This window comes from Myodes glareolus, chromosome 18 (assembly GCF_982192425.1).
Source record: "Myodes glareolus chromosome 18, mMyoGla1.1, whole genome shotgun sequence".
Lineage (NCBI taxonomy): Eukaryota > Metazoa > Chordata > Mammalia > Rodentia > Cricetidae > Myodes > Myodes glareolus.
The window spans coordinates 36,521,046-36,549,024 of NC_142043.1; the positions used below are offsets into that span (position 1 = coordinate 36,521,046).

Here is a 27,979-nt window from a genome sequence, read left to right on the forward strand (position 1 = left end):
TTCTTGTCACCATTAAAGGGGATCTAATGCAAGCATGGGAGCTGCACCTTTCACTAGACCCAGGATCAGTATTTGTATCTGTCTCCTTTCTCTATGTCAACAAAAGCAGAAGAGGTAGTAGGATACCCGTGACAAAGCACAAAGCAGGACTCACTAGCAGACAAGGGCACCTGCAGAATGGGAGGGGAATGAGAGAACAGGATAGCAACATACGAAGATGACTGTATGCCAACCTACAAAATAAAGAATACTGTTTCTAAGCATACCTGGGATGGTGATGGAACCTCTATACTCAGATTAAGTCTCGACTGTCCACTGACAGGAGAATGCAGACCATTCCATTTCCTTGAGCACTCGCCTCTGTTAGTGTCAGTGCTGACACCAGCTGCCAGATGTGTAGAAAAGGGTGACACCAAAGGACAAACTCTAGAAGCAGAGGATACTTCCAGATCCACAGCAGCCAGAAATACTACAATTTTAGGAATAAAAATAAAAATTAAATACTCTCTTTAGCTCATCTGAGGAAAAAAACAAGCCCCTCTCACATCACTAAATTCTTTGTTCCTTGCAAACAGTTATAGATTCATAGTTTTTTTTTTTTTTTTTTAAAGTACAATCACATTCTGAAGAAGGCAGAGACCTATGCTGATTTAAAATGAGACTGACTCATTTGGGGGAGAAAATGAACAGCTGCACATTAATGGCTACCCACCTTCCTTGTGTTCCTCTTCTGTGGATTTCTGAGCTTTCTGAACTTGGAAGAGATCATGGACAGAATGTGATAGACCAGGGAAGAGACTTGGTTGAACTGATGGGCGACTTGAACATGTGGAAGGATTTGGATTAGTAGGAACCAACTGATTCACTTGAATCCCAACCTAGAATGAAAAGAGAATTATTTTGTAAAAATTCAACTAAGCAATCAGTAATGTCATCTAGATCCTGTTCCTAGAATAAAGAAGTAGATGCAGCTATGCAAACGATCCATGAGTCATCCACAGACGCTGGTGGGTGAGTGACTTAAGTAGCTTTTCCTTACCCTCAGAGTATCTGATTCCACCCTAACATCTTTGAAATGGAATATCCCAACAAGTGGATTTCAGTACTCCATAGGTTTATTGGAGGGGAGAGAATAACCTGGGCTTGAGGACAAAGTACCTTTATCTGCTGAAGTGTTTCAGCAACTTCAGCAGCCCCAGCTGGGGTTTTAAATAGGATCTGCCTTTGAAGCTGGCAGGCTGGTGTAGCTGAGTGTTCAGCATGCACTTACTTAGCATGATCAAGGCATGAGGTTCAAGCTCTCCCTACAGTAATAACTTGGTAAAGCTGGGGCAGTAGCTCAGAAATAAGTGTGCTTGCCCATTGCTGGGGATGGAGAGGGTAGGAGGAAAGAAAAAAAAATACAGAATTTGAATAATACTCAAACTTACAATGACCAGGCCTGATGGGAAGTTCTGTCTCCCTCCTTGGACAGCACATAAGACGCTAAAGACCTGCACACATGCTTGGACTGCACCATGACCAAGCTCAGGTGAAGCTCAGACTTTACACTACAGAAAAAAGCTTAAGTGATACTCACCCCTCTCATATCCGATATATTTAGCTTCATTGTATGAAACATGTTGAGAGTAGCCTTTCCAATTACTTTTGCACTATCTGTTGCCTGGTCCAGAGTTACAGTCCTATAAGAGAATTACTTTCCTAAGCAAATAAATGTACATTCCATATATAGTAAAATATAGAAACATTGCCAAGAATTAGTAGGTTTATAAAAATGATCGCCCTTACGATAAGCCAGTAACACCACCCACAAGCATAGAAAACATATAGAACACAGATACTGAAAACAAGACATGGAGACACGATCAACCAAAATTTGATTTAGGAAAAAATTTTTAGATAATGTACATTAGTATAAAGTATTGTAATTAAGACTTTGTGGTAAGTAGCCAGAATAGTTGGATTCCAAGCAAAATTTACTTTAAAAAATTATACTAAGGCACAAGTAATATTCACAGGAGAAATTAATCCACTGTTTTGCTTTTAAAGACCTGGGGTGGGGGCTGAAGAAATGGCTCAGTAGTTAAGAGCACTTGCTTTTATAAAGGACTAGAGTTCAGTTCCCTTTACCTAGATTAGTCAATTCAGTGACCTGAAATTCCAGTTTCTGAACCTGACACCCTTGTCTGTCGGTCACAGCACCTGTATGCATGCACGCATATATACATATTATATACATAATTTTAAAAAAGATGAATTCTTAACTACTGAACCATCTCTCAAACCTCTGGTTTTTGACTCTCCATTATATTTAAAGGAAAGCCACTGATGAATATTTCCAACATTTAAATATCTTCTATTCTACTTTTCTCTCAGAGCTTTTATGTGTAAGAAAAAGTATGTAGCTCTTATGTGAAATACTGTTATAGCTTATCAAAGAAAATATATGTAGCTACTACGTTAAATACTGTCATAGCCTGGCATAAAAGCCATAGAATGGAAAATTGTAGATCTGTAAGGAACCTTGAAGGACCTGTTATGTGGTAGCAATGGTTTTAACTCATCCTATTATCTTTAATGCCATTGGGGATTCTTTTGCGTGAGCGCACATCACTCCCAGTTCCTCCCAGAAACAAACTATAAACTGGACCTGTTATTGCATCCCTCTTGCCTGCCCACAAAAACTAATGCTTAAGAACCAATTTCAGACAGACATGTTCCATTATCACTGCATTTAATTTCCATGTGAAATACATATACATTATTATACTTAAACATTTTATAAATATGTTGTTTGACTTTGCTTGTTTCCACAGTGTATGTGGAAATTTGAGATTTTACAAGATCACAATACAATAAGCAACTTATGTTTGGTATGAGCTAATCTTTACTGAAAACCTTTAATGTAATGCATAATAATGTAACCCTTAAATACGGTTTCATTGTTAAAGATCTTACCACTTGGTTTGTCAGATGAACTGCAGTATGCTGAATAGAAGATCCACTCTAAAAAGTGATTTCATGTTGGTCATAGACCTCACATGAACACATCAGAAGTCAGGGTGTTAAAGAAAAGCTTTCCACAGGTTTTTAGAGAGAGAATGCTCATTTCAGAGAGAGATGCTAGTTCTCTGAATGATTTACTCATGAAAATTTGAGATATTTCACACACCACATCAGTCCCTCCTTGGCTCACTAATGGGCAGCACTTTCCTACCTACACTCAAGTTAACAGCCTGGAGACCCTAAAAGGAGACTGGACTCAAGTGTGGTTGTGATTTGGATGTGGTCTGTTGAGTCATGCTGGAAACTTGACCCTCAGTATGATGGCAGTGATTTAGAGGACCTAAAGAGACAAGGACAGGAGCTGATTGAATCATTGCTCTAGGAAATAAATAATGTTGTCATGAACACTTAGTTGAGAAGGTTGTTATACAGAGCAAACCTTGCCCTTGAGACCTGTCTAGCTTCCTGTCTCGCACTGTGACTGTTGTCTGGCCTATGTTCCTGCCACTGTGATGCCATTGGCCAAAAGAGTTCAAAATAGTGCCAGCCTCTCGAATCGTCAAAAACTGTGAACTAAATCTTTTCTTTAAAAAGTACCCATCCCTCAGCCTTTAGTACTTTGCAATAGGGTATTAAACCTAAATCAAGTCACCACAGGCTGGCCTGGCTCTATAGTATATTTAGCAACACCAGGACTGGTAAGCTTAAAACTAATTTTATTTTATTTGACATAATTTGCACAGAATATAACTACCAATTTCGTTTTTTTTTAAAAAAAAAAAAAAGAAAGAAAGAAAGAAAAGGTTACCTGGCAATGTTATCACAAATTCCATGGCCTCCAAATTTTGCAGTCTCTACAGGGGCCCCTGGCTTCCGTACCATGATTTTCAAAGTAAGACGTTTGCCCTTCATGCCAGCAGCTTCAAGTCGTCTTTGAATTTCTTCTGAAAGACTCAGAAGGAAAGCTTCTGCCTCTTTTGGCTACCCAAACACAAACAGGGGAAAAAAGCCACTTCCATATTATTTTACTTAATCTAATAGTTCTTCTCGATTATCTTAGCTCTGAATCTTAAATATCTTATATCCCTATTGTATTTGTTTAAAAGAAACACTGTATATATACCTTGAAATGTGTGTTAATATAAATGCTCATGTTTTCAGTGTACTAAGGCAGTTCCTTTCTTGCTTTTTTTTATACTATTACTGACCTCTTGCAGTTCTTAAATTCCCTGATAAATGTGAAATCCAGCACTACGTCAGATTCCTAAATGATAGTTCACAAGACCCAGTGCTTGTCAGATTTCAAATCTTGATATGCAGTGTTTACAGAATTGAATTCCAGAGACATACCTAAATCCAAATGTGTATTCTTAAGGAAAGCAAACCAGTCCACCTGTACTACTACCATCTACACAGTGGTTCTCAACCTGTGGGTCGTAACCCCTCTGAGGGCTAAACAACCCTTTCACAGGGGTCTCCTAAAACCACTGGAAAAGACAGATATTTACAAATTACAATTCTTTAGAGTAGCAAAATTACAGTTATGAAGTAGTAACAAAAAATAATTTTATAGTTGGGGGTCACCACAGTACGAGGAACTAACTATTGAAAGGTCTCAGCATTAGGAACATTGAGAACTACTGCACTATGGGGATGGAAAATGAGGTAAAGGAGACCTATTTTTAACTATAATTTTAAAACTCAATATATTTGTCTGGCCCTTTCCTTTTCATTGGTAATGAGAATATTTACAATTCAAATCACTTTTGACCCCAAAATATTTTGTATCTTTCCTTAAGACCTGGAATATTTCTGCCCCCCACCCCCACCCCAAGACAGGTTTCTCTGTGAAACACCCCTGCCTATCTTGGAACTCACTTTGTAGACCAGGCTGGCCTAGAACTCACGGAGATCCACATGATGCTCAAGTGCTGGGATTAAAAGCATGCGCCACCACCACCAAAGACCTCGATTTCTTAACTGGAGATCTACCTTACAAGTCTCCAAGGTTTTGAGACCACCAATCATCAAGAGCTTTAGAGGTTAAAAGAGGAGCATGTAAAGACATGTTACCTGGGTGAATCTTATTCCGTAGTTGATCTCAGCTGACACAGACTTCCTTTCCTTCTCCGTTCTGACGGGTCTATCATCTAGACCACGGCAGAACCTATATAGCATCTGACCTGTTTTGGGGCCAAATTCTTTCTGGAGTTTTGCCATAGCCATACACTGCAAATCTCCACAGGTTTTAATTCCCAAAGATGCTAGCTTAGATTCCATTGAACGTCCAACTCCTAAGAAAAGGAAAACAAAGAAAGTTGGTGACAATTTTGGTCATTGATTTATTTAGGCATGCATGAAACAAAACTTAAATTTTATATAAAAAGAATTCTGTGAATAATTCCAAGATTACAGACTCTTGTTTAAGAACTTATGGTCTGAATCTATAGCACAGACACAAATACACACAGAGTAAAAACTGTACTGTGATGACTGCAAATATGATGGTTTCACAGCATTTACTCTGGACCAGAACTAGAGGGGAAGTGACAATACAAGGCCCACATCTCACAAGGAACAGAAGTAGAACCAGTGACATGAGGACTAAGGCTGCTAAGCAAGGAATGGTAGTATAGTAAGGGAAGAAGACTCATTTCTTTTATCAAAAGCTAACTGACCACCTTAAAGAGGTGACATTAATTCTTCCTACAGCTGGGCCAGAGTACAGTCTCCATGGCCTTATACAATGTACACAATGTTCCAGTGCTACCCAGGACACTCAGGAGCTCTGCTGCCCTACACCACATCCAAAATATGTTAAAAAGAAATACACATTTGAGAAAGCAGTTTACAGTAAATCAGATAAACAATAATTCTTATTTAAATGACTTTGCACCATAGTTACTAGCAGTGAAAACCATGTGTTTGTATGCTTTTTGTATATTATCAAAAAGGAGCAAAGTCTGCTGCTATCTTTTAGTTGAATGTAGTTATGTAACTTTTTCTTCTATGCTGAGTAGTCTCCAACGGCAGGCAAAACCCAAGTTATGTTCCTGTCAAGAGAACCCCTAGAGATAGTAAAATAAGACACAGGTCTGGAGTTGATGAACTTTAAAAGCATCTTTGGCATGGAAGGAGGTCAGACAAATTTAAACCATGAAAATACTCACTGTTTCTCAACCTTCCTAATGCTGTGTCCCATTAATATAGTTCCTAATGTAGTGGGGACCCCAACCATAAAATTGTTTTCACTGCTACTTTGTAACTGTAATTTTGCTGTTATGAATTATAAAGAATATTTCTGGAAAGAGAAGCTTATAGAAGGGGTAGCAACCCTCAGGTTGAGATTGCTGATCTATATATATCCTGGTAGAAAGGATGCTGGCACCCACTTGTGCTATTTACAGACCAAGTCAAAACAAACCTGCACTGTGTATATGTAAATGTGATGGTGTGGGAAACCCACTGCACTGCTTCAGAAGTTATCTGTGACTACTCATATTTGAAATATCACTAAGTTAAACACAATCAAGCTCATCTAATGGAATCATCGTCTGAGGAAGAGAAGTTGCTCTATATGGAAAACTAATCTGGTAGAATGAAATGGTCTTGTAGTAGAGGTGGGGAGAGAATGATGATATTCAAAGACAGAACTAAAATGGTTACTGATTCAATGCAATGCACCTCAGAGTTCATAAGAAAAAGGGGCACTTGTATACAGGAAGTAAGCAGGGCTCAGGACCTCACCACAGCACAGCCAACCAAAAAGAAAGAAAAGATAAAAGGGGAATGTGCTTAGAATCTACTACTCTCTTTTTGACCCCAAACAAAATATTTTGTATCTTTCCTTAAGACCTGGATTATTTCTTTTTTTTCCCCCAAGATAGGTTTCTCTGTGTAACACCCTTGCATATCTTGTGTATATATACACATATGTATATATATGTTTATATATAAATAGGCACAGGGCTGAAGCAATGTCTCAGCAGATAAGAGTATTTGTTGATCTTTCAAGAGGACTGGGGTTTGGTTTCCAGCACCCACAAGAAAGCTCACAACTCTCATTCCAGGGAACTCAATGCTCTTTTCTCACCTATGCAGGCAGCACGGGCATTCAGGTGATAACATACAAACATGCAAAGTATCAGACACATAAAACTTAAAAATAATAAATAAAATCTAAGTATGGACATGTATTCCTGTAACCTCAGACTATGAAAAGGTAGTGGAAGAAGACAAGACAGATGAGTCTCAGGAGCTCACTAGCTAGCTACCCTAGCCAAAGTGGTTTTTATGTTCCGTGAGAGACTATCTTGAATAATACAGAGTTTTAAGATACCTGACATATTCCTCTGGTTTCCACATGCTTGGGCACATGCACACACTCTCTGTGCCTTCCGAAGAATGCTTTATGCTCTCTCAAACAAACTTAGGGAGAGGATGGATTACAAAATGCCATCTTCAGAACAGGGATGACATGCAGAAGTCAAGTAAATCAATCCAAAATTTGGGGATTATTATTATCATTTATTGTTTTTTCAAGAGAGGGTTTCTCTATGTATTCCTTGTTGTCCTGGCTGGCCTTAAACAGTAATCCACCCTTCTCTGCCTCTTAAGTATTGGGATTAAAGGTGTGTACCACCTTTAATTATATTTTTAATGTTATTCCTCATTCTCTTTTGTTTCGTTGAAATAAGAGTTCATTTAGCCAAGGCTGGATGTGAATTCCTAATCCTCCTGCCTCCAACTCCCAGGTGCTGATATTACAAACATATGCTACCATGCCCAAGGGCCCTTTTCTCTTCTGAATTTTTCTTTTTTAAAAGCAGTGCTAGGTGGGGCTACAGAGACAGCACAAAGGTTAAGAATACTTATTGCTCTTGCTGAGCACCTGAGTTTTATTCCCAATGCCCAAGGGACTTAGTTCTCCCTGGAGCTGGAGTTACAGGTAATTGTGAGCTAAGACCTATGGCTTCCATGGGCAACTGCATGTACATATCCCCACACAGACACACATTCATGAGCACAATATAGAACAAAATCAATCTTTAAAGTAAGTGCTGGGAATTAAAGCTAAGGCATCACATACACACAGTATTATACTCCAACTGCATTTCAGAAGCATAATCTCACAGAAAAGATAAATGCATTTCTAAACCTTTGTTTTCATCTTAGAAATATACTATTTGGATTATGGGTTTAAAAGATGAAAGTTGGCCAGGCAGTGGTGGCGCATCTCAGTGAGTTCGAGGCCAGCCTGGTCTAAAGAGCTAGTTCCAGGACAGGTTCTAAAACTACAGGGAAACCTTGTCTCAAAAAAAAAAAAGCAAGCAAACAAACAAACAAAGGAAAGGGGGGAAGCTGGGCTGGTGAGAGGATGGTTCACTGGGAAAAGGCCCTTGCCTGACACACCTGATATAATCCCTAGAACCCATAGTTGGAGAGAACTGGTTCCCCAAAATTGTCTTATCTCCATACGCCAAGGCATGTTCATGAGCAAACATAAGACATGATAAAATAAATGTTTTTAAGAGACTAAGTTAACTTCATATTTTCTCTAAAACTATTTCACAGAATCATTGATGTTGTTACTTAAGAAATCTTTGTCACTAATTTTTTGCCCAGGGTGGTGAAGTGCTGACTGAGCCACAAGATACTGGACTTTGGTCTCCCAGCTTCCACCCCTGGAATGCCTGGATTATGGGTCTCTGGACAAACAGCTTGCTTTTATGAATGTGGTGCTGGGGATGGAATCCAGAGCCTCTAGCATGCTAGGGTGGCCACCTACCAACTGTAAAGGAGAATCCACTAAGCGAAAAGATAAAATATGTAATAAATCAATTGATAGGATGTTCAATGTAGTTTTCTTTTCCATGACCCTTAATAATTTATTAAAAAGAGACAGGAAAGACATGCATGTCATTCCAGCACTTGGATCCTGAGGGAGGATGATCAGATACCCTGAGAAAACCACGTTATCAAGGCTCTCTGCCTGTGAAAACAAACAGCCCCACAATAACTTAAACGATGGCATGAAAAGTACTTATAAAGGTCTGTGATCTCTCACAGGTAAATGCTTGGTAAAAGACTTGTACTTACCTGGTAGGTTAGTAACGAGCTGACCTCTGATGAAATCATCTACTTCGTCTGGTTGCAGGTGGTACTGCCCATCTGGCTTTGCTTTTCTAGTTGCCATTCTAGCAAGAAGTATATTAGAACCTAGGAAATTGAAAGAGGAAAAATTGTTCAAGAAATAACCAAAATTATTTCTTAAAATTTCATAAAGAGGAACACATAAAAAGACAAATATAAAATTTCATAAAAAAGATTGTCATTCACCCATCTTAAAATGATGAAAACTAATTCAGTTTTGATAAATTTAAACAAGGTATATACTTAGTAGTTTCATTTACTATCCCAGGATTTAGCCAATAGGTTGCTGAATAGAGGTTTTCCTTTATTTTAAAGCAAGTATTATTTCAATGTTTACTCCTCATGCAGATCAGAGAAAACAGCCCTGATCTTACAGGAGGAGGGCTAGGCTGGGTGTGGTGACTCATGTAAATAATTTTAATACTCAGGAGGCTTAAGTAGCCCACTGGGTATGAATCTGAAGCCAGCATGGGCTACAGTGAGGCTACCCTGTCTCAAATCTCCTCCCACTCAGAAGTGTGGCAGACTTAGAGAAAAACTAAAGCTAAAATAAAATCAGTTAACACTCGAACCCTGGAGGAAACAGGTTAACGCACATTGGAAACAATGCCTCCAAAGCAAACATCGATGTAAGAGAAGGCTTTTAAGGTCTTCCAAGTGGAGGTGAAAGCCAGAAATGAAAACTGTGCTAGAAACATGGCCCATGGACATCAATATGGCTTCATATGGTGGCATAGACCACAGGCGTCCTCATGGACAACTGCATGGCCCTCGATTTTAACATGGGAAACAGACATCAACACAGTCCCAGGCCATGTTGATGTGGGTGGCCTTGGAGGCTGCGTGAGGTCATGTTGATGTCCGTAGTCTGTGCTGCCTATGAGAGCTATCTTTGAGTTCCTGGTTCTGCAGCAGCTGGGGACCATGTTGAAGTCCAGACCTGTGTTGTCACTGAAGGCTATTCGGTTATCTGTGGTCTGTGCTGCTGCCACCACTAGCACCATATTGGTGTACTTGGCCCGTGCTGCCCTGAAGGCCATGTTGCTGCAGAAGGCTATGATGCTGTCTGTGATCTGTACTGCTGAGTCAATGGCAAGTGCTGATGCCAGAAACCATGCAGAAGTCCATAATCTGTACTCCTGCTGAATGTGAAGGGCAATGGAGCTACTTGTGCAGTGGCATCCATATCCGAAGACGCACAGTTGAGAAACAGGGACAACCCCTACCCACACCTCACCACCCCAAAGTGACGGCCTAGAAAGGAAACCATCAGAGAACTCTTCAATAAAATTGTGATAAGGATGTTGAAGTGTAGCTCTCCACAACTGAGGGAATCTGGCAGGGGTTATATAGGGAAAGTCTGATTTCCTTAAAGGGCTGGCTACTGGGAGATTGATCATGTTCCAGTGGGTACACAGGCAACACAACACAAACTGGGGAAGACCTGGGAGGATTGGAAGTGAGTGTTATCTGAGTACAAGATGAGAAATCCTTCAAATAATCTATGTTAGGAAAAAAAAGAAAATGGTGGCAGAGATATGGTCAGGCACCATAGATACCAGAGGGCATAGACCTACAGAGAAGGGCTGTTGGGGGCTGAAGTTTGATTAGGTGTACAGTCTCAGGTAAGCTTTTCCATGAACGAAACACTGCATTAACAACATATGAAAGAATCATGTAATAACATATATTTTCCTAGGCTATATATATATTGGCTCTTGTAGGGAACTTTAAGTTTAGAAAAGTCATACCAAAATGCTCAAATTGGTGAATTTAGGGTGAGAGAGACAGGGACAAGAGTGAATTACCAAATGGCATCTTAGTTTGAATTCCATTCTTGAACTGAAAACATATTACACAATCACTTGTAGATTAGAAGTTGATCAAAAACGAGGAATTACAACTGTGTCTGACACTGAAGTGCAGAGGTTGGTAGGAGAAGAAAGGCTGACAGAGACTTGTAGGCCAACAGTAGGGAGTCTGGGAGGCAGACAGTACTTGTATGAATAATGGCAATGTATTCATCTGTTTTAATCTGTTTTCAGTATTCTGTGATGTTTCACATCTTACAAATATTGCTGGAAGATGTACTCGCTTGATGCACTACTGGGATTGAATGCTATAGGGGTCAAACACTGCTCTCTCATTACATGTGATGCCTGCTCCACAGGACAGTATTCTAAATCTTAATAAATCCCATAGCTGGGTAGGCCACAGACCAGAGTGGATAGGAGACTATACACACCCAGTATTCTTTTGCTAAATGGGCATATTGTCAAACTACCTGCCACAAATATTTATGTTTACACCCATAAATTATTTTTGTTACTCTCAAGCTTGGTCAAATAAGTTTCTTTCTATAGTGGGCAGTGGCGAATGAAGAGACTTATTTGATAAGAAGTACCAAAGATGAAGTAAGTGGCTGCTGAGTGTTCAGCTCAGTTTTCCCAAGTTTTTCTTTCTTCTGCTTTGTGACCACCCTAGTAGTTCCCCAGTACTTCAGCAGCATGTATGTCACCTCATCTCTACAAACATAAATCACTGGTCCTTTCTCTCTCAAACCCCCATCTTGAGACATGGTCTCACCATGATTTCAGGCTGGTCTATATTCTCCCCTGCCTCAAATTAATGTAGGATTAACTTATCTATGATGTCACTGAGTTTTTCAGTATTTAAAAATGCCTTGTCTTTTTTGTGTAACATTTAATGCCTCCCAGAGCAGACCTTAGGTATTCATTGTCTTTGCTTTGTATTGATAGCTACACACACAGCACTGATTCAAAAGACAAGAACATAAGGGAAATGGGTTTATGAATGAGAATGTTGGAATCAGCTGGAAACAACAGCATGCTTAGAAAGCTTTATTAACTATCTTTCAAGTCTGCAGGACAGAGTGTGAAGCATTCTACCTGAGAGCATGGTAAGACAGGGTTTCCTGGTAGACAGTTTCGGACAGGCTGAGATAGGTAGGAAAAAGTGACACAGAAAGCCTACGCTTTTCAATTCTAAATAGTACAGCATAAAGTCAACATACGGAGGACAGGTGGTGGCAGCAGCTGAATAAACGAAAGACAGAATGGAGAGAGGAGGAAGTAGAGTCTACAATTGCAGAGAACACTGTGATACAGGAAAGCAAAGGGAAGAGAAGACTAAAGCTGTACCTTCAAGTTCTATGCCACGAACCTGTTTTTAAGGTATACTTTCTGTTCAAATTTGAGGAAAACAAGAATTGAAAGTTAATCTAACATTCCTTTTTTGAAAACCAAGAATGATTCTAACTCCCTTACTGAAAAAATATTCTATTAACACTTTGCTTCCATTTCCAACAGTTTTAAGTTATTGCACATCTTTAAGCAATGCTAAAAGGCAAAAAAAAAAACCCACTTCTGCAACATGTAGTAAGTTATTAAAATTCCTTTAAGTTAAGGGATATTAAAGGATTCCAAACTAAGTAAAAACAAGTACATAAAAGTCAGATACTAACCAATTCCAACAGAGGCAGCACATTTAGTCTTGTCTTTGATTTCCATTCGGAGGGCAGTTGCAAATTCATCAGGAGTGAGTTTAGTCTCTGCAAGGATGTCAGTAATGTCCATCAAGGCTTCATCACAACTGACAGCTTCAATGCTGTGTGTGTAGCTATCAATACAAAGCAAAGACAATGAATACCTAAGGTCTGCTCTGGGAGACATTAAATGTTACACAAAAAAGACAAGGCATTTTTAAATACTGAAAAACAACAAAAACATACTTTTAATCTTTCATAACCCATCCAAAGGGCTACTACTTACTTATCTAACTTTTTTAAAATATTTTTATTTATTTATTATGTATACAGTGTTCTGTCTGCATGTATGCCTGCAGGCCAGAAGAGGGCACTAGATCTCATTACAGATGGTTGTGAGCCACCATGTGGTTGCTGGGTATTGAACTCAGGACCACTGGAAGAGCAGTCAGTGCTCTTAACCTCTGAGCCATCTCTCCAGTCCCACTTATCTAACTTTTGACTACAAAGTTAATAAGTATTCCAATTTCATACTAAAACTATAACAGCTGAAATGACTGTACTAAAAATTTTCTTGTATACATGAATAGCTAAAAAGTGGTGAATGGATCACAGGTACCAAAATATCTAAGAAAATTTCAAACATGGCTTATCAGAAACCTTTATGAACAGAAGTTTACACACATCAGTTCAAGAACTAGTTTATCTAAAAGCAAAATACCATCATTAAATATCTATTATCTATTAAATCCCTGAGATGCTATAGTACAAAGGAACCATGGAACAGAATCAGACCAGAGACAGCTGAAGAGGTCTCACAATCACTGTCTCAATCCACTTGATACACACCTTTTGGTAGGTTATAAACCATATTTACTCATCCAATAAACAAATGCTACTGAGACTAAAAATTTAACAAAGGTTTTAGGGTTTATTTTTATTTTTAAAATAAAGACAATGAGTTTGTTTTTCTGAGAACAGAAACATCCCACTAAAGTGTTCACCCACTGATAATAAAACTGGCCCTACCTCTCCCTCAATTATTTAGTCCCCAGACACAACCTACTCCACTAAGTGTAACTGAGAAAACATCAGCACCTCTATTAACCTATTCCCAGCCCTCCTTTAGATGCTATCAATGCCCTCAGCTTTTGAACAGCATTTAACACATTTGAAACATGGTAACGCCAAAAATACTGCACTTGCATTAAGAATAGTTGTGATTGATAGGTAACTAAAATTTTTCCTTATACATTGTTTTCTTTACTATTAAAATAGCTTCCACAAAGGCAGGGACTGGAATTGTTTCTTTTGATGAGACTAGCAGAATCAAGCAGCTACATGAACACACTGGTTAATGGTGTTCGGAATAAAGCTTAACAAACACAAAAAAGCAGGCCTACATGGGTGGGTCTGCACCAGGACCTCTGCATATATATATTGCAGTTTTCAGTTTAGTATTTTTATAGAACTCCCAAGTGTGTATACAACTAGATCTCTGATCCTTGTGCATGCTCTTGGGCTCTTTTCCTACTGTTGGTTTGCCTTGTTCAATTAAAACGGAATGGTTTTTGTTTGCCTTATTATATTTTATTTTGCTATGTTTGTTATCTCCTAAAAGCCTATACTTTTTTAATGAGAGACGGAAGGGGAACGGGTCCCGAGAGAAGTGGACTGAAGAGGAACTGGGCGTGTAGAGGGAGGGGAAACAGTAAACAGGATATATAGTATGAGAAACACTCTACTTTCAATTGGGGAAGCGGGCAGTCAGAAGTGAAGTCAGAGGCAGGTGTGTACTCACTTATGTCTTAAGAGTGTCGACAGGGCTCTTGGACCAATGTCCTTACATTTTCACCAGAGCAGGCCTGAGTTGGGGATTTACATCACTTAAGACTTTTTCAATTTACAGAGTTAAGTACTTGTGAGAAAGACCTCTTCTAGCCCTTTACACAGAAAATACATGACTGACTTTAGAGTACGTATATGCTACTAAATTATTTTTATTCTTTTTAATACTGCCTTAGTGTCTTAAAAGCCTACACCAAAATTCTTATCCTTTATCTCCTTTCCTCAAGCTAACTAACCAACCACTGTAAAACAATTACCAGAGACTGACTTTTATAAAAAAATAATTTTTTGATATGCTTAAAAACTTTAAGATGAGGGGGCTGGAGAGATGGCTCAGCGGTTAAGAGCATTGCCTGCTCTTCCAAAGGTCCTGAGTTCAATTCCCAGCAACCACATGGTGGCTCACAACCATCTGTAATGAGGCCTGCACGTAATGAGGCTCTTCAGGCATGCACGTAGACAGAATATTGTATACATAATAAATAAATAAATATTTTTAAAAAAATTTTAAGATGAGCCACGCACAAAACTCAAGTCCAAATGGATCAAAAACCTCAACACAAAGCCAGCCACACTGAACCTCATAGAAGAGAATGTGGGAAATACACTTGAATGCATTGGCACAGGAGAACAATTCCTAAATATAAACCCAGTAGCACAGACACTGAGAAAAACAATAAATGGGACCTCCTGAAACTGAAAAGCTTCTGTAAAGCAAAGGACACTGTTAACAAGACTCACAGAATGGGAAAACATCTTCACTAACCCCACATCAGACAGAAGTCTGATCTAATATATACAAAAACTCAAGAAATTGGTCATCAAAAGAAAAAATAATCTAATAAAAAAATGGAGTACAGACTTAAACAGAGAATTCTCAACAAAGGAATCTAAAATGGCTGAAAGACACTTAAGGAAATGTTAAACATCCTTAGTCATCAGAGAAATGCAAATCAAAACAACTCTGAGATTCCATCTTACACCTATAAGAATGGCCAAGATCAAAAACACTGATGACAACTTATGCTGGAGAGGTTGTAGGGAAAAGGGAACACCTCTGCACTGCTGGTGGAAATGCAAACTGGTACACACCCTTTAGACATCAATGTAGCGATTTCTCAGAAAATTAGGAAACAACCTTCCTCAAGACCCAATAATACCACTTTGGGGTATAGATCCAAAGGATGCTCAACCGTGCCACAAGGACATGTGCTCAACTATGTTCACAGCAGCGTTGTTTGTCATAGTCAGAACCTGGAAACAACCTAAATGCCCCTTGACCGAAGAATGGATAAAAAAAATGTGGTACATTTACACAATGGAGTACTACACAGCAGAAAAAAATAGTGATATCTTGAATTTTGCAGCCAAATGGATGGAGCTAGAAAACATTACTTTGAGTGAGATAACCCAGACCCAGAAAGACAATTATCACATGTACTCACTTATAAGTGCTTTTTAAACATAAAGTAAAGAAAACCAGCCCACAAATCACAATCCCAGAGGACCTAGACAACAATGAGGACCCTAAGAGAGACATATATAGATCTAATCTACTTGGCAAGTAAAAAAAGACAAGATCTTCTGAGTAAATTTGGAGCATGGGGGCCTTGGGAGAAGGTTGAAGGGGAGGGGAGAGGCAGGTAGGGGAGCAGAAAAAATGTAGAGCTCAATAAAAATCAATAAAAAAAAGAAAAAAGAAAAAAATTTAAGATGAAAAAAGATTTTAAATGCTTCTCTGTCATTGGCTTATTAGTTTTAAATATATTCAGTTACAATTCAGGGGCTTTCCTCCATGAACCTTGCTGGTATTGAAATTCTGAGATACAGTGCACCCTATTACACCTCATTCTGTGAATTCTAATTTTAAACATATTATAATTCAAATGTAATTAAAGAGAAGAACCAAGTGAAACAAAACAACAAAATACCCAAATTCTTTGTCTATCTGGTTTCATGGGAAAGAAAATCACGTCCATATACAGATTTCACCTCACAATCAGAAGCATTTGAACATTGATGGAATGCAAATTTTTCCTTGAGACTAAACTCCCAATACTGAAGCTTCATAAAGAAAGGCAGTATTCAAATTAACAGACGAAAAAAAAGGATCACAGGAAAGACAAAAACCCAGTGACTCTGAAAATGCTAAAGAAAACTGGACTCTTAGGAGTAAATCAAAGGAGAAAAAGCAATGAACATGAGAATATTGTACACAATACCTTGCCAATGTTTCATACATTGCTTGGGCAACTTCCTTGTATGCATGAAAATCATATGGAACAGCTTGCAGATTAGGACATAACTGTTTAGCATGCCCAAAAAACATTCCGTTCTTAATGCCAAATTGTCTAAAAAGAAAAGAAAATACAGTAGAGATTACATCAGGAAGTCTTAAGCTGACAACCAAATAGCAAGTATGTTTGATTTCCCCATGCCACTAATATACAATTTCCATGTAACTCCCCCTCTCGTCAGGGGTTAACAATAGGCATTAGGATAATTTACAAGTCTGTTGTCCCCCCAACAGAAAACAATACAACTGTCTTACTACAGTAAATGACATCTCTTTCGTCTATAGATAAACACTTCTAAAACTTGACCTCTGGCCCCTTTGCAGAGATGCCAGCATGCCATATGCTGGTGATATCACAACCACCACAGAGCAGGAATGTGCTGTCAAAATGCTTTTCTTCTTCTAACACGTGGCACAGTTTAGCCAGGGCTCATCCCCCAAAGACAAAGAATATGAACGAAAGAACTACACAAAACAGTGCTATGTGACAAACAGACAAAATGTACTCATCCTATTACCACCCAATTCCCAATTGACCAATTCCAATGCTCCTCAAGTGGCTCCGCAGTGGTTGAGATGCCAACAGCATTGTATGGTAGGACATCACTCTGGGCAGGAGCCAGGGTTCCAGAACTTTGAGGGACCTAATTGAAAATGGTAAATTTTAAATCTACTGTGTGTCTCAATGCCCCACATTACCTTTGATATTTGGAGCATTCAGCATAAAACTACAATTATGGAATTATACATAATTAGTAAAATTCCATTTTATCACTCTGTAAAGAATCAAGAAAAAATATCACAGTAAAAAACACAAGCAAAATAAAGCAATGTTTCACCAGATTACACAATATTACATAGAATGATCATGGTTATTCCATACATCCATTCAGTAATATTTACCAAGTATGGACTTAATTGGAGGTATGAATGCTTAAGAAACATACAATTATTTCTTGGTCTCTTGCCTACGATCAAATGAATAAGCAGTCTTCTATTACTACTCTAACCTTCAGGTCACCACTGAGACCCACAAAGAATTAAGAAACCTCTCAAGTTAATTCAGAGGCAAATACAAAACTACAAGCACTTTTTCATGTAAACCAAAGTAATGAACTATTTCAGTACCAAGTGTCAAATGGGCAGAGGAACTAGTAAGAAGCAAACAATGTTAGGAAAGGAAGCCATGACGTGACAGTAAAGGCAGCTGAAAAAGCTAGCTACATGCAGTGACATCATCAAGCATTCTGTAAGGTGCTAGGTGTATTCCACAAACAGACAGACGCTTGTGAGCATGTCTTTGCATCTACTCAGAATGACCTGAGTTAGTCAGCAGGCCTTAATAAACCAATGCTTATCCATACATGGAGAAGTACCAATACAATAGTTTAGATAAGTATACGGGAACTTATAATTCCTTTTAATTAAAAATAAAACTTTAATTTATAATTAAAAAATTAGAAATTTTTTTCCCTAAAGCTTAGCTTTGAAAAAGGGTAAAATACTGGTAAAATAGCTATAAAATATGTAAGTTCAACATTCAAATTTTAAAAACTCAGTCTTAAAGGCACATGTTACAATGATCCTACAAATGTTCTTTTTCATTTCCTTTTAAAAAATTTGATATATAAAAAAATTTCGAAGATGTTACTTAGAAAAATATGCTATTTCTACTTAAGTACTCAAGCAACTTTCCACAGAGGATTTATTCTATGCATAGCTGAGGATGGAAATTCTGATCCATTTGTTTCCGTCTTGCAAGTGTTAGACAAGTGCAGGTGCTGCCACCACACCCAGTTTTTGCTATATTTGAGGATCTAACCCAGGGCCTTGTGCATGCTGGGCAAGCACTCTTCCAACTGAGCTACATCTCCCATCATAGCACAAAGTCTAAGGCCACCGGACACCAGAAAGAAGTTCTGAACAAAAGAAACAAACCCAGGAAGTCTTCACATAACTAAGGGAAAAATACATTTCCCATAAGTAGATGTACGTTCAGAAAATTAGGATTCATTTCACAGAAAATAAACCAATAAAGGCAATCACAAAAGAAGTCTGTCAGGTGTCATAATGCACAGTGAAACTGTAGCACTTACGTGGTGGCAGAAGCAAGAGGATTTTGAGGGCAAGTTCAAGCTGGAACTTTGAGAAAGTTCCAGACCAGTTGAGCTATACAATGATACTCTATCATAAAACAAACTCTGAAGAGGTTTGACTTTAACAGAATGATTCATGTGTTCCTCCTAACTAAAATCCATATGGAGTAAGTTATCAAAGCTGTACTTTAAATATGTGCTACAAAATAGAATTAATGTCCCATTTTAAGTACACAGTACACATTCTTACTGCAATATGCTTCACTAAGATAAAACTATTTTTTTTCTTTTTGTTTTTCGAGACAGGGTTTCTCTGTGTAGTTTTGGTGCCTGCCAAGCTCTTGTAGACAGGCTGGCCCTGAACTGACAGAGATCTGACTGCCTGTGCTTTCCAAGTGCATGAGCCACCACCACCCGGCATAGACAGAACTCTTTTGGGTGGGATTAAACAATATAAAAAGAAAAAAGCACCAAATCACTATTGATGTTCATTCAATATAGTACATATCATAAATCTGTACCATTAAGTAACAGTAAAAGATTCTTACAAAAACATATTAAAAAATTCTTTTTCCCTTTAGAGGGGTATATTTGAGATACGGCCTTGAATGTAGAGAATGTACACTCTTGAATCAACAGAATGTACATCCTTGAATGTAGCAGAAAAATGACACTGAACTCCTTTTCCTGCCTGATTCCCACGTGTTAGAATTACCATCTCGCACCACCGTATCTGTGGCTTAAGAATAAAAATCTCATTTTCTTCACCATATCTATCTTCTCAACATGTATAACACGGACTCTCTATAGTGTCATAAAGTGCATCCAGTAATCTCTACAGACACATTCCACTGTCGAGGGATGGCCACCATCTAGTCACATTTCATTCTTTGTAATTTCACTACTCTCTATGTCAAGTTCATCACTGCATACAACTAGACCATCTCCATAATCGATAACTCTAATCTCAAACATTTCTATGATAAAATTATTAAATTTGGTTAGAAAAGGGGTAAGAAATTGTTTTGAAGACATGCATTGTAAAAAGCATTCTAGAAAACAGAAAATGACAAAAAAAGTGATTGTACAGACATGGGTTTACTTGGCTTTGGTTCTCAAGCTCATTTCATGTTTTTACTCAAATTTCAAATAAACATGTACTATTTAACTAGCACTTAGATATTTTGACACAAAGTACTTGGTGCTAATCTACTGTAACTCCTATTATTTTGATCTTCAGCGCGGTAGTCACCACCTGTGGGTCAATACAAATATACCATCAAACACAGAGACCAGTAAGTTCAGAGAGCTACCAGAATTGAGACCACATCTACTTGTGACAAAACCTTGGGACTTCCATCCAGCATTCATCTTTGAAGTAGCTGGTGTTGACCAAGATCCTAAAAAGGCCCGAGTTCTCCCTTTATCAACTAGCAAGGATGCACTCCTGGACACCATCACAACTGTCTACCTATTAGTTGCCAGGTTACCATTTAATACACTCTATACATTAAGCTCTGAACTGCCTAGGTTAAGAACAACTGCCAACAATTCTAATGCATTTCTATTTCACTTTACTAGCATTAGAAAGGTTAAGTTTCATATTTTTGGTCACATATAAATTGACAATAGTAAAACAGTTTTGTTCATGATAAAAGTAAACTTAGTGAGTTTATGTTTGACACAGCATAAAACAGGTAAGAATAGAACATGCTTTTTTATTTATGCATGTTTGAATAATTTAATTTAGTAAAATAGCATTTTAATAAAATTATAAGAATTTTAAAAAACTGACTACACTATGTTGAGTTCAAATATTTTATGTTCATATCAGACTTCCTGAAATACCCCCAAACTTAAAAATACTGAAAAATATAAGTAATTTAACACCTTTCCCCACAACTATTGAATTCTAATATATATCAATGATACATGAGTGCTCACTATATTAAAAAAGGTGAATTATCTGAGTTCAATTACTGAAAAAGAAAAAAGATTCCTCTAATAAGTAGTTATTACTCCTACTTTTCTAACTATTATTTTTAAATTTTCATTCATCACAATTATGTAGATGATGTGTATATGTAGGCATACAAGCCTTGGTAAGCCTGTGGATGCTGGAGGACAATTCTGAGGCATCAATTTCTCTTCTTTCTATGAATTTCTGGAGATTGAATTTAGGCCATCATACTTGCGGGGCCTCTTTAACCACTGAGCTGTCTCACTGACCCTTACATAACTTTCTGACATATAAGGAGCCCAAGTGTACTCCTCTCATATTAAAAAGGCAGATATAATTATGGTTTCAGATTGAGAGATAATTGCCTACACAAAAGTTACTGGTAACAAATCTACACATTCTTACTAAGTTGAAATGAGAATGTCTGATAGAAGGAAATTATTTGATTTAAAAGGTAATCAAGTTTCAACTTAATTTTATTTTCGTGTGTTTTCTTGAATGTATGCCTGTCACCACATGTGCACCTTATGTTCACAAGGACCAGAAGAACCAGATTTCCTGGAAATGAAGTTATGGACAGGTGTGAACTACCATGTGGGTGTCAGAAATTGAACCTTAGTCTTCTGCAAGAACAACTGCTCTTAACTGCAGAGCCATCTCTCCCAGCAATTATCGGTTTTAAAATGTAAGAAATTTTTCTTATGTGTAACAAGAAAGAACTGAATTACTAAGGTCTATCAACACCAGTTTAAAAAAAAAAAATCTAACTTTCAATTTATGCCTGAAAGACAATTAAAAATGACAATGCCTAATTTCTTTTTGTTTCCATTGCAGGATCTATCATGAGAAACTATTACATTATTTAAAATAATTATCATGGTAATGTAAATGAAGGGACTCATGCTAAAAATATTTCTTTTCATAATACATATCTAATATGTTGAAATCACAGGCTTGACTTACAAGACTTAAAGTATACAAAAATAATTAACTATTCATTGAGAATTAGAACTCACTTAGCTTCTACATACCTGGCTTCATAACTACAAGAAGCAATTTCAGCTTTTGATAAAACAGAATCAATTCCATTTGTTTGTGCAGAATCTGGATTCTCCCATACTGATGAATCTGGTATATCTGCTTTAAAATAAAATTATTACATTAAAAATTTATTTTCCTTAATTTTTATTAAAGAAATGTTTTCTATTATTTTAAGATGCAAGTGTTTAAAAAGTTCCAAACACCTATTTGAATTGGTATTATTTCTATATTTACTACAAAACTATTAAAAAAAATTTTGCATTATATTCTTCAGCAACAGTCAAATAAAATATAAAATAAATTCAAAGTATTCTGTTTTAATAAATGTAAAATATCCTGTTATCCTGTAAAACACAGTTGTTCAGGGTAGGTAAGGATGAAAGTGATCAGGGAAATAAACTCCCAACCCTGCTTTTGGAAAATTTTGTACCTCACTGTAACGAAAAAAAGTTAACAGAAAATACAAGATTCTTGGAATGATTTTTGTTATTTCCTAAGAGAACTATCTACAGAACTTAAAACTAATTATGTCAAAGAGAAATCAAATTTCTGCCAGCCATGTGATTAAACAATTACTTAGTAATCCTTTTTTAGAAACTTTGGTTTCTTGTTCCTCAAATTCAGAAATTAAGCCAGTGTAACCAGATGATCTTATCTATATATGATATAAATATAGACATGCAGGTACATAAATACATATATATTATGTAAATATATCTTCATATACTATAAAGATAGTTCATATTAAACTTCAAGGTTTTTCTTTTAAACACATCAGGTAAAAACAGCCTCAGCATTATTTTCTACTTTTAACAATTGTAACTTCAATTAAAAAAAAAAAACTTGAGCTCAAATATAATCAATAGTAACTGTTTTACAGAATTAGGTAATTCTTGCCCCAACAGAACAACAGTTCACCAACATTTCTAATATCCAAATCAATATACAATTTCACCTAAGCATATAAAAGTACATGCCCTAGAGAGCCTACTGACTGCATGCATGACACCTGAAGCATAATGAGAATTACTAATATTGAGAAGTAGATGAGTAAAGTTTTGGTCATACATCTTTGGATAATACTATCAGGTTAAAGATAAAGTTTGCTTTTACTGAACTTAATAAAAAAACATCAACATTCTTAAAACACAATCTCAGCCATGTCTCTACTCTATAAACAACTGTTAGTAAAGCAAGATCCAAACCTACTGTTTTAGTTAATTCCAAAAAAACATACCATAATGAGACAAAGTCAACAAACTCAGTACCTCTTTTCCATTTACTTGAGAGTCTCAATGCTCCATGAAGAAACAGTCAACCTATTATACCACCAGGAAACACAACACAATATCTGGCTTTATAGGCTACCATAACTCTTCCTTATCTGACTAATTACCATGAACATTTTCACCCAATATGCAACCCAAACAATTATTTCCAGATTCTAGCACCTATACACGAACACCATGAATACAAGCCAAACTCAGAATTGGTATCTTGGTGGGAGTTAAATGCTACTTGCATCTAAAAATAAAAACAAGAATACGCAATGCAAGCTATGATTTCTGGTCAAATGTAAATAATATAGGCCACTCTCTTACAAACTCAAGACAGAAAGTGAGTAGATTATTCAGTGCTTCTGCAACAGTCCATTATCTAATCTGTAAGAATTTAAGGATTGTCAGTAACAGACCAACAGAGGGTGCCACTAACCAAAGACCACAGCCACAGTCTGCTTTCTTTCAAAGTTATAACCAAGAATTATGCTTTGAAAGGAAGTTACATGACCCTTATATTTGAAGGACTATTTAGCCTAAGCATCTCATTTGGAAATTACAGATAGCTCATGTTTGAAGTGAGAACAGAGTGTGGTCCATGCGCCCCCAATGCCCTGGCCTGAGAGGCAGCACCGTGGTGTTCCTCTTCACTGGGCTGGCTGACCTGTTCCACAGTGCAGCAGAGTGCGTGGGTCTCTCCAACAGCGGAGTGAGTTGCTTCATGTGAGATTCAGGGAAATGCAGGGACACACTGTCCTCACTGGAGGGCAAAGTAGAGAACTGCTGATCAAAACTTGACAAACTAGACGGGCACATGGAGAATGTGGAGGAACGGTTGGAGAAATCAGAGGCCAGGACACAAGTCTGTGAAAAAGAAATCGCTGAGAATAAATCTATGACTAATACGATTTTTTCAACTGTTGCTCTTTAGAATGAAAACTGAAGCTGTTGAAGGGATAGAAAACATCTGCATCCTGGGAGTCCAGGAAGGGGTAAAAGGCCCCTACCACGAAGTGCAGAGCTTAAATGGTTCTGAATGAAATCATCAATGAGATGATTCAGGAAACAGCTTACAAAGGAAGTCACAGACGGATGAAATGAAATGCCCTAGTTACACTGACTTAGTTTCTGAATATAAGGAACAAGAAATCAGTTTCCAAAAGACTAAGATGCTTCTTTTTTGTTGTAGTATCTGTCTAACCTAACCACACAAGTCAAAACATTAGAACTGATTATTACAAAGCTAGTACGTAAAAGTCAAAGAGTCTAGCTTCTATACTAATCTTTAGTACTTTTATTTTTGGTACTATGTCTAATAATGACCCGGAGAAAGAGAGATCAGGAAAAGTGGAACAAAGGCATTGGAAAACAAGTTCTTCTGGGCACAGGTTTGGCTGTAATCTTAATAAAGACAATTCTTTTATGTACAGAAAATATTTTTGTAAGCTTCAAATGAGTCAAAGGGCTTAAGAAAAAAAAGAATATCATCAAGTTAAAACAAGAGTATCAAGGCAATATAGTCACTTTTTCTAAGGAGAGGAAAATCTGTTTTGTGAATTTTCAATGGCAAGTGGAACTTAAACATTTTCTCTAATATTTGGCTTCTGGTGTACCACGCACAGAAGTGAAGGAGATATGAATTATAAAAAGCTTCTAAAATACTGAAAATCTGGTGGCTACAAAGATGAAGATAATTAAGTAACCAAAGAAAATATTCTGCTGCAAAATCATGTATGACCAGACAGTGATAGAAGGCAAGACAAAAGAAGACAAGCTCCCTGTTACTTTCAAAGAACAAGCGCCTGCCAAGGTCAAAATCTAGATGCAGACTGCTTAAATAAGCAGCAGGCTTAGATTCTACCCAACAGAATCTGAGCAAAATGGAACTTAGAAATGCCACCAAATATACACATCTGGGAAATTTTTCTTGTTTTGGTAGTTGTTCGCTAAGTATTCAATGTGACAAGGACTGTGATTTCCTTCAGCTACATATTTCTTGGTTTTGTTTTATCTTTTTAATAATACCACAAAGAAAATACAGGAAAAAAAATAAAACCTTTTATAAAACTTCACTTAAACTAACCACAGACCATGAAGCGAAGCCTCAACAAGTGCAGTAAGTTACCCCACAATCTACTGACACAAAACACAAGAATCTCAAAAATCTCTGAGAACATGTACCAACTAATAAAAGCCATAGGAAACTTGAGAAATGGGAACATCTAAAAAGTAAATGTCTACCATTACCCTTTCCAATGTACACTGTGTAAGCAGATGATCACAATCAACAAAAAGACTAATTCCAGAAAAGAAATTCAGATGTCCAGACTCTACTCTTGCTTCATTAGCATCCGTGTGTCCAATGTTTTATATCTGACAAAACAGGGAACTGAAGTGACCGGGATAAACCAAACTAGATCCTTCCTACTGAGCTCTAGGTCTCTCTTCTGGTTAATGTTTTCCTAAGAGAATTTTTTTCAATTGTGTTTTCACAAGATATTCCACAAGGAAACCAATCAATGTGAAAGACTTTTTTTCTTACTCTTTGGAACTTTAAGGCAGGGGCAATTTTAAAAAAAAAAGATATTATTATGACGAGAATAATTTTCCAAGACAGCTATGAAAATGTTTCTTTTAATAAACAGATTTAATCAAATAAAGAATAGTCCTGGCTGGCGTTTAGATTATGATTCCAATAGAGGCCTGTCTTCTTTCTTAATTCAGGGTTTCCCTGCTCTCTAGGCTTCCCTTGAAAGCATCAGTTGTCCACTACCATCTCCCAAATGCTGGTATTAGATACACTGTACCTAGCTTTAAATTCTAAGAATACTGAAGAAGACAAAGTTCAGGGTCTTCACTGTAACATAAGCCAAATGGCTAATACCGCAAGTCCAGATCAAAGTTCCCACAAAACAATCATGACTTTCATTCCCAATCTAGCAGATTTAATAACTGTTTTAAAATTCACACCTGAATTCCAAGAACACCATCATCCAGTTTCAGAAAGCCAAACAATAAACCGTTGAGATTCAGGTTTTGGTTTGATTCAAGTTGTCACTAGCATCCTTAAAACCTTCAAACTTGTAAAGAGCTAATTATTCTAATTCTGTTGTTACTTCTAAAACACCAATACCAACAGTAATATCCAGAAGTCATCCATAGGAGCATTATGGCTTCAAAGAACTCGTTTGTACCTGCTTTTCCTTTCAGGATTTTATTCTGGTAATATTGCCACTCCAGCTGGGGGTTAGCACCAGGACGTAAAGGCGCCCTTCCTGTGCCTCTGTTACTTGTAACAGCCACTGGTTTTCCTGTGAGAAAAAGATTAAATTGTTTTCTAAGTTCAAAAGAATGTTAAGAACATGGAATAGAAGTTTTTCATGGGATTTTAATTACATTAATTTTTTTCCTTTAATTACTTAGGTATTAAATCTTGAAAAAGCTATAATATACCCACTACTATCTCGTATCACCTAAGGGTTTTAGTTAGCTCCCAAAAGGGACAATTTTGGTGACATTTTTTTTTTTTAAGACAAAGTCTCTCTAAGTAGTTCTGAAATCTTCTATGTAGACCAGGCTGGCCATGAACTCACAAAGATCCACCTGCTTCTGAAAGGCTGTGCCACCAAGCATGGCCCTACTGACATTTTTAATAAACTGACTCAACCTAAAAGCAATAATCAGTTATTCATAGCTTTTGATTTCTTACAATGTAAAACAGGCAACACAGATCCCAGGTTCAGATTGTAGGGGTGGACAATGAAAGACAAACTATAAACAGAATTTTATAGTTCTGGTATAAATAGGATCAACATCTGTACTTGTCTTTTTAATTTTAATGCAAAAGAAATAAAAGATTCATATATAGCTGTCAAAATATTACAAATAACCAAATGTGAATTTTCAGTTCCCAGCTTTATAATGTTTACTTCCATCAAGGAGGAGTTATTTGAACAGGATAAATAACTGCAAGTCTGAAGAATATCACAAAATTCCAGGTAACAATAAAAAAAGGGGGGATATGCAGAGACCCCCATCTATGCAAGATAAAAGAGTCTTAGTTTAAGATAGTCTTCTCTGGAGATTTCAACTTATATCAAGCAGAGGTTTTCTAATTTTCCTATACCTCTGATAATGGAAGAATTTCCATTCAATTTGAAGAAACTGATCTAAACAAGGAAAAAAAATCAAAGTATTTTTCAAAGAACACTTTGTTATCAATTAATACATATATCCTAATATATATATATTCATAACAATGTATCAATTTTCTTAAAACAAACAAGAATACAGACCTTTGAGATCTGGTCTATTTCGTATACCCACTGATACAAAGAAGCAATCCATATCAACATGTATTACACAGCTCTGATGTCTGGGTGAGCTCAATACTGACATATTGCCTAGAAAGAAAAAAAGAACATTCAAACCCAAAACTAACTATTCTCATTAAAAGCAAGTCTAGTTAATTTTAAAAATCATATTTAAGAAGAATGGCATCTTAACACAACATAGAATACATCATGGAACACCTCTGTACCACCTCAATAGACAAATTTCAATTCCTCTACTTTTCTAACCTAATTTTAAATCAAGTCAAACAATACCATAGTAATTCTATTTTGTAATAGTCTTATCTTAAAATCAGATTTTTAGATAAATCTATGATTATTTGAACCATTTTGGTACCTACAGTTACTTAGTTACATGTAGCTAAGTAGCCTTTGATGAGCTCCATTCCTCACATTCTACAAACAATATTTAATGGAACAACTATTATAGTGGCTACTACAACTC

At 37.0% G+C, this 27,979-nt stretch overlaps 1 protein-coding gene across 9 annotated transcripts in view; it reads right to left on the minus strand.

The window, feature by feature from the left end:
* Rev1 (REV1 DNA directed polymerase) overlaps window positions 1–27,979 on the minus strand; it is a 73,612-nt gene that overhangs the window by 3,072 nt on the left and 42,561 nt on the right. For 3 of the 9 annotated variants that reach the window (XM_085679539.2, XM_087898089.1, XM_085679542.2), the window contains 11 exons: window positions 27,478–27,585; window positions 26,377–26,493; window positions 21,896–22,004; window positions 16,735–16,863; window positions 12,644–12,798; window positions 9,106–9,225; window positions 5,080–5,300; window positions 3,815–3,987; window positions 1,580–1,682; window positions 713–878; window positions 267–469 (listed from right to left, as the gene is read on the minus strand). In XM_085679539.2, coding sequence (XP_085535665.2) covers window positions 267–469; window positions 713–878; window positions 1,580–1,682; window positions 3,815–3,987; window positions 5,080–5,300; window positions 9,106–9,225; window positions 12,644–12,798; window positions 16,735–16,863; window positions 21,896–22,004; window positions 26,377–26,493; window positions 27,478–27,585 — 1,604 coding nt within the window. Of the gene's footprint in view, window positions 1–266; window positions 470–712; window positions 879–1,579; window positions 1,683–3,814; window positions 3,988–5,079; window positions 5,301–9,105; window positions 9,226–12,643; window positions 12,799–16,734; window positions 16,864–17,326; window positions 17,453–17,507; window positions 17,591–21,895; window positions 22,005–23,846; window positions 24,019–26,376; window positions 26,494–27,477; window positions 27,586–27,979 lie in introns of those variants that run through there. The other 6 variants (XM_085679541.2, XM_048430272.3, XM_048430273.3 and 3 more) reach the window with 6 other exon arrangements.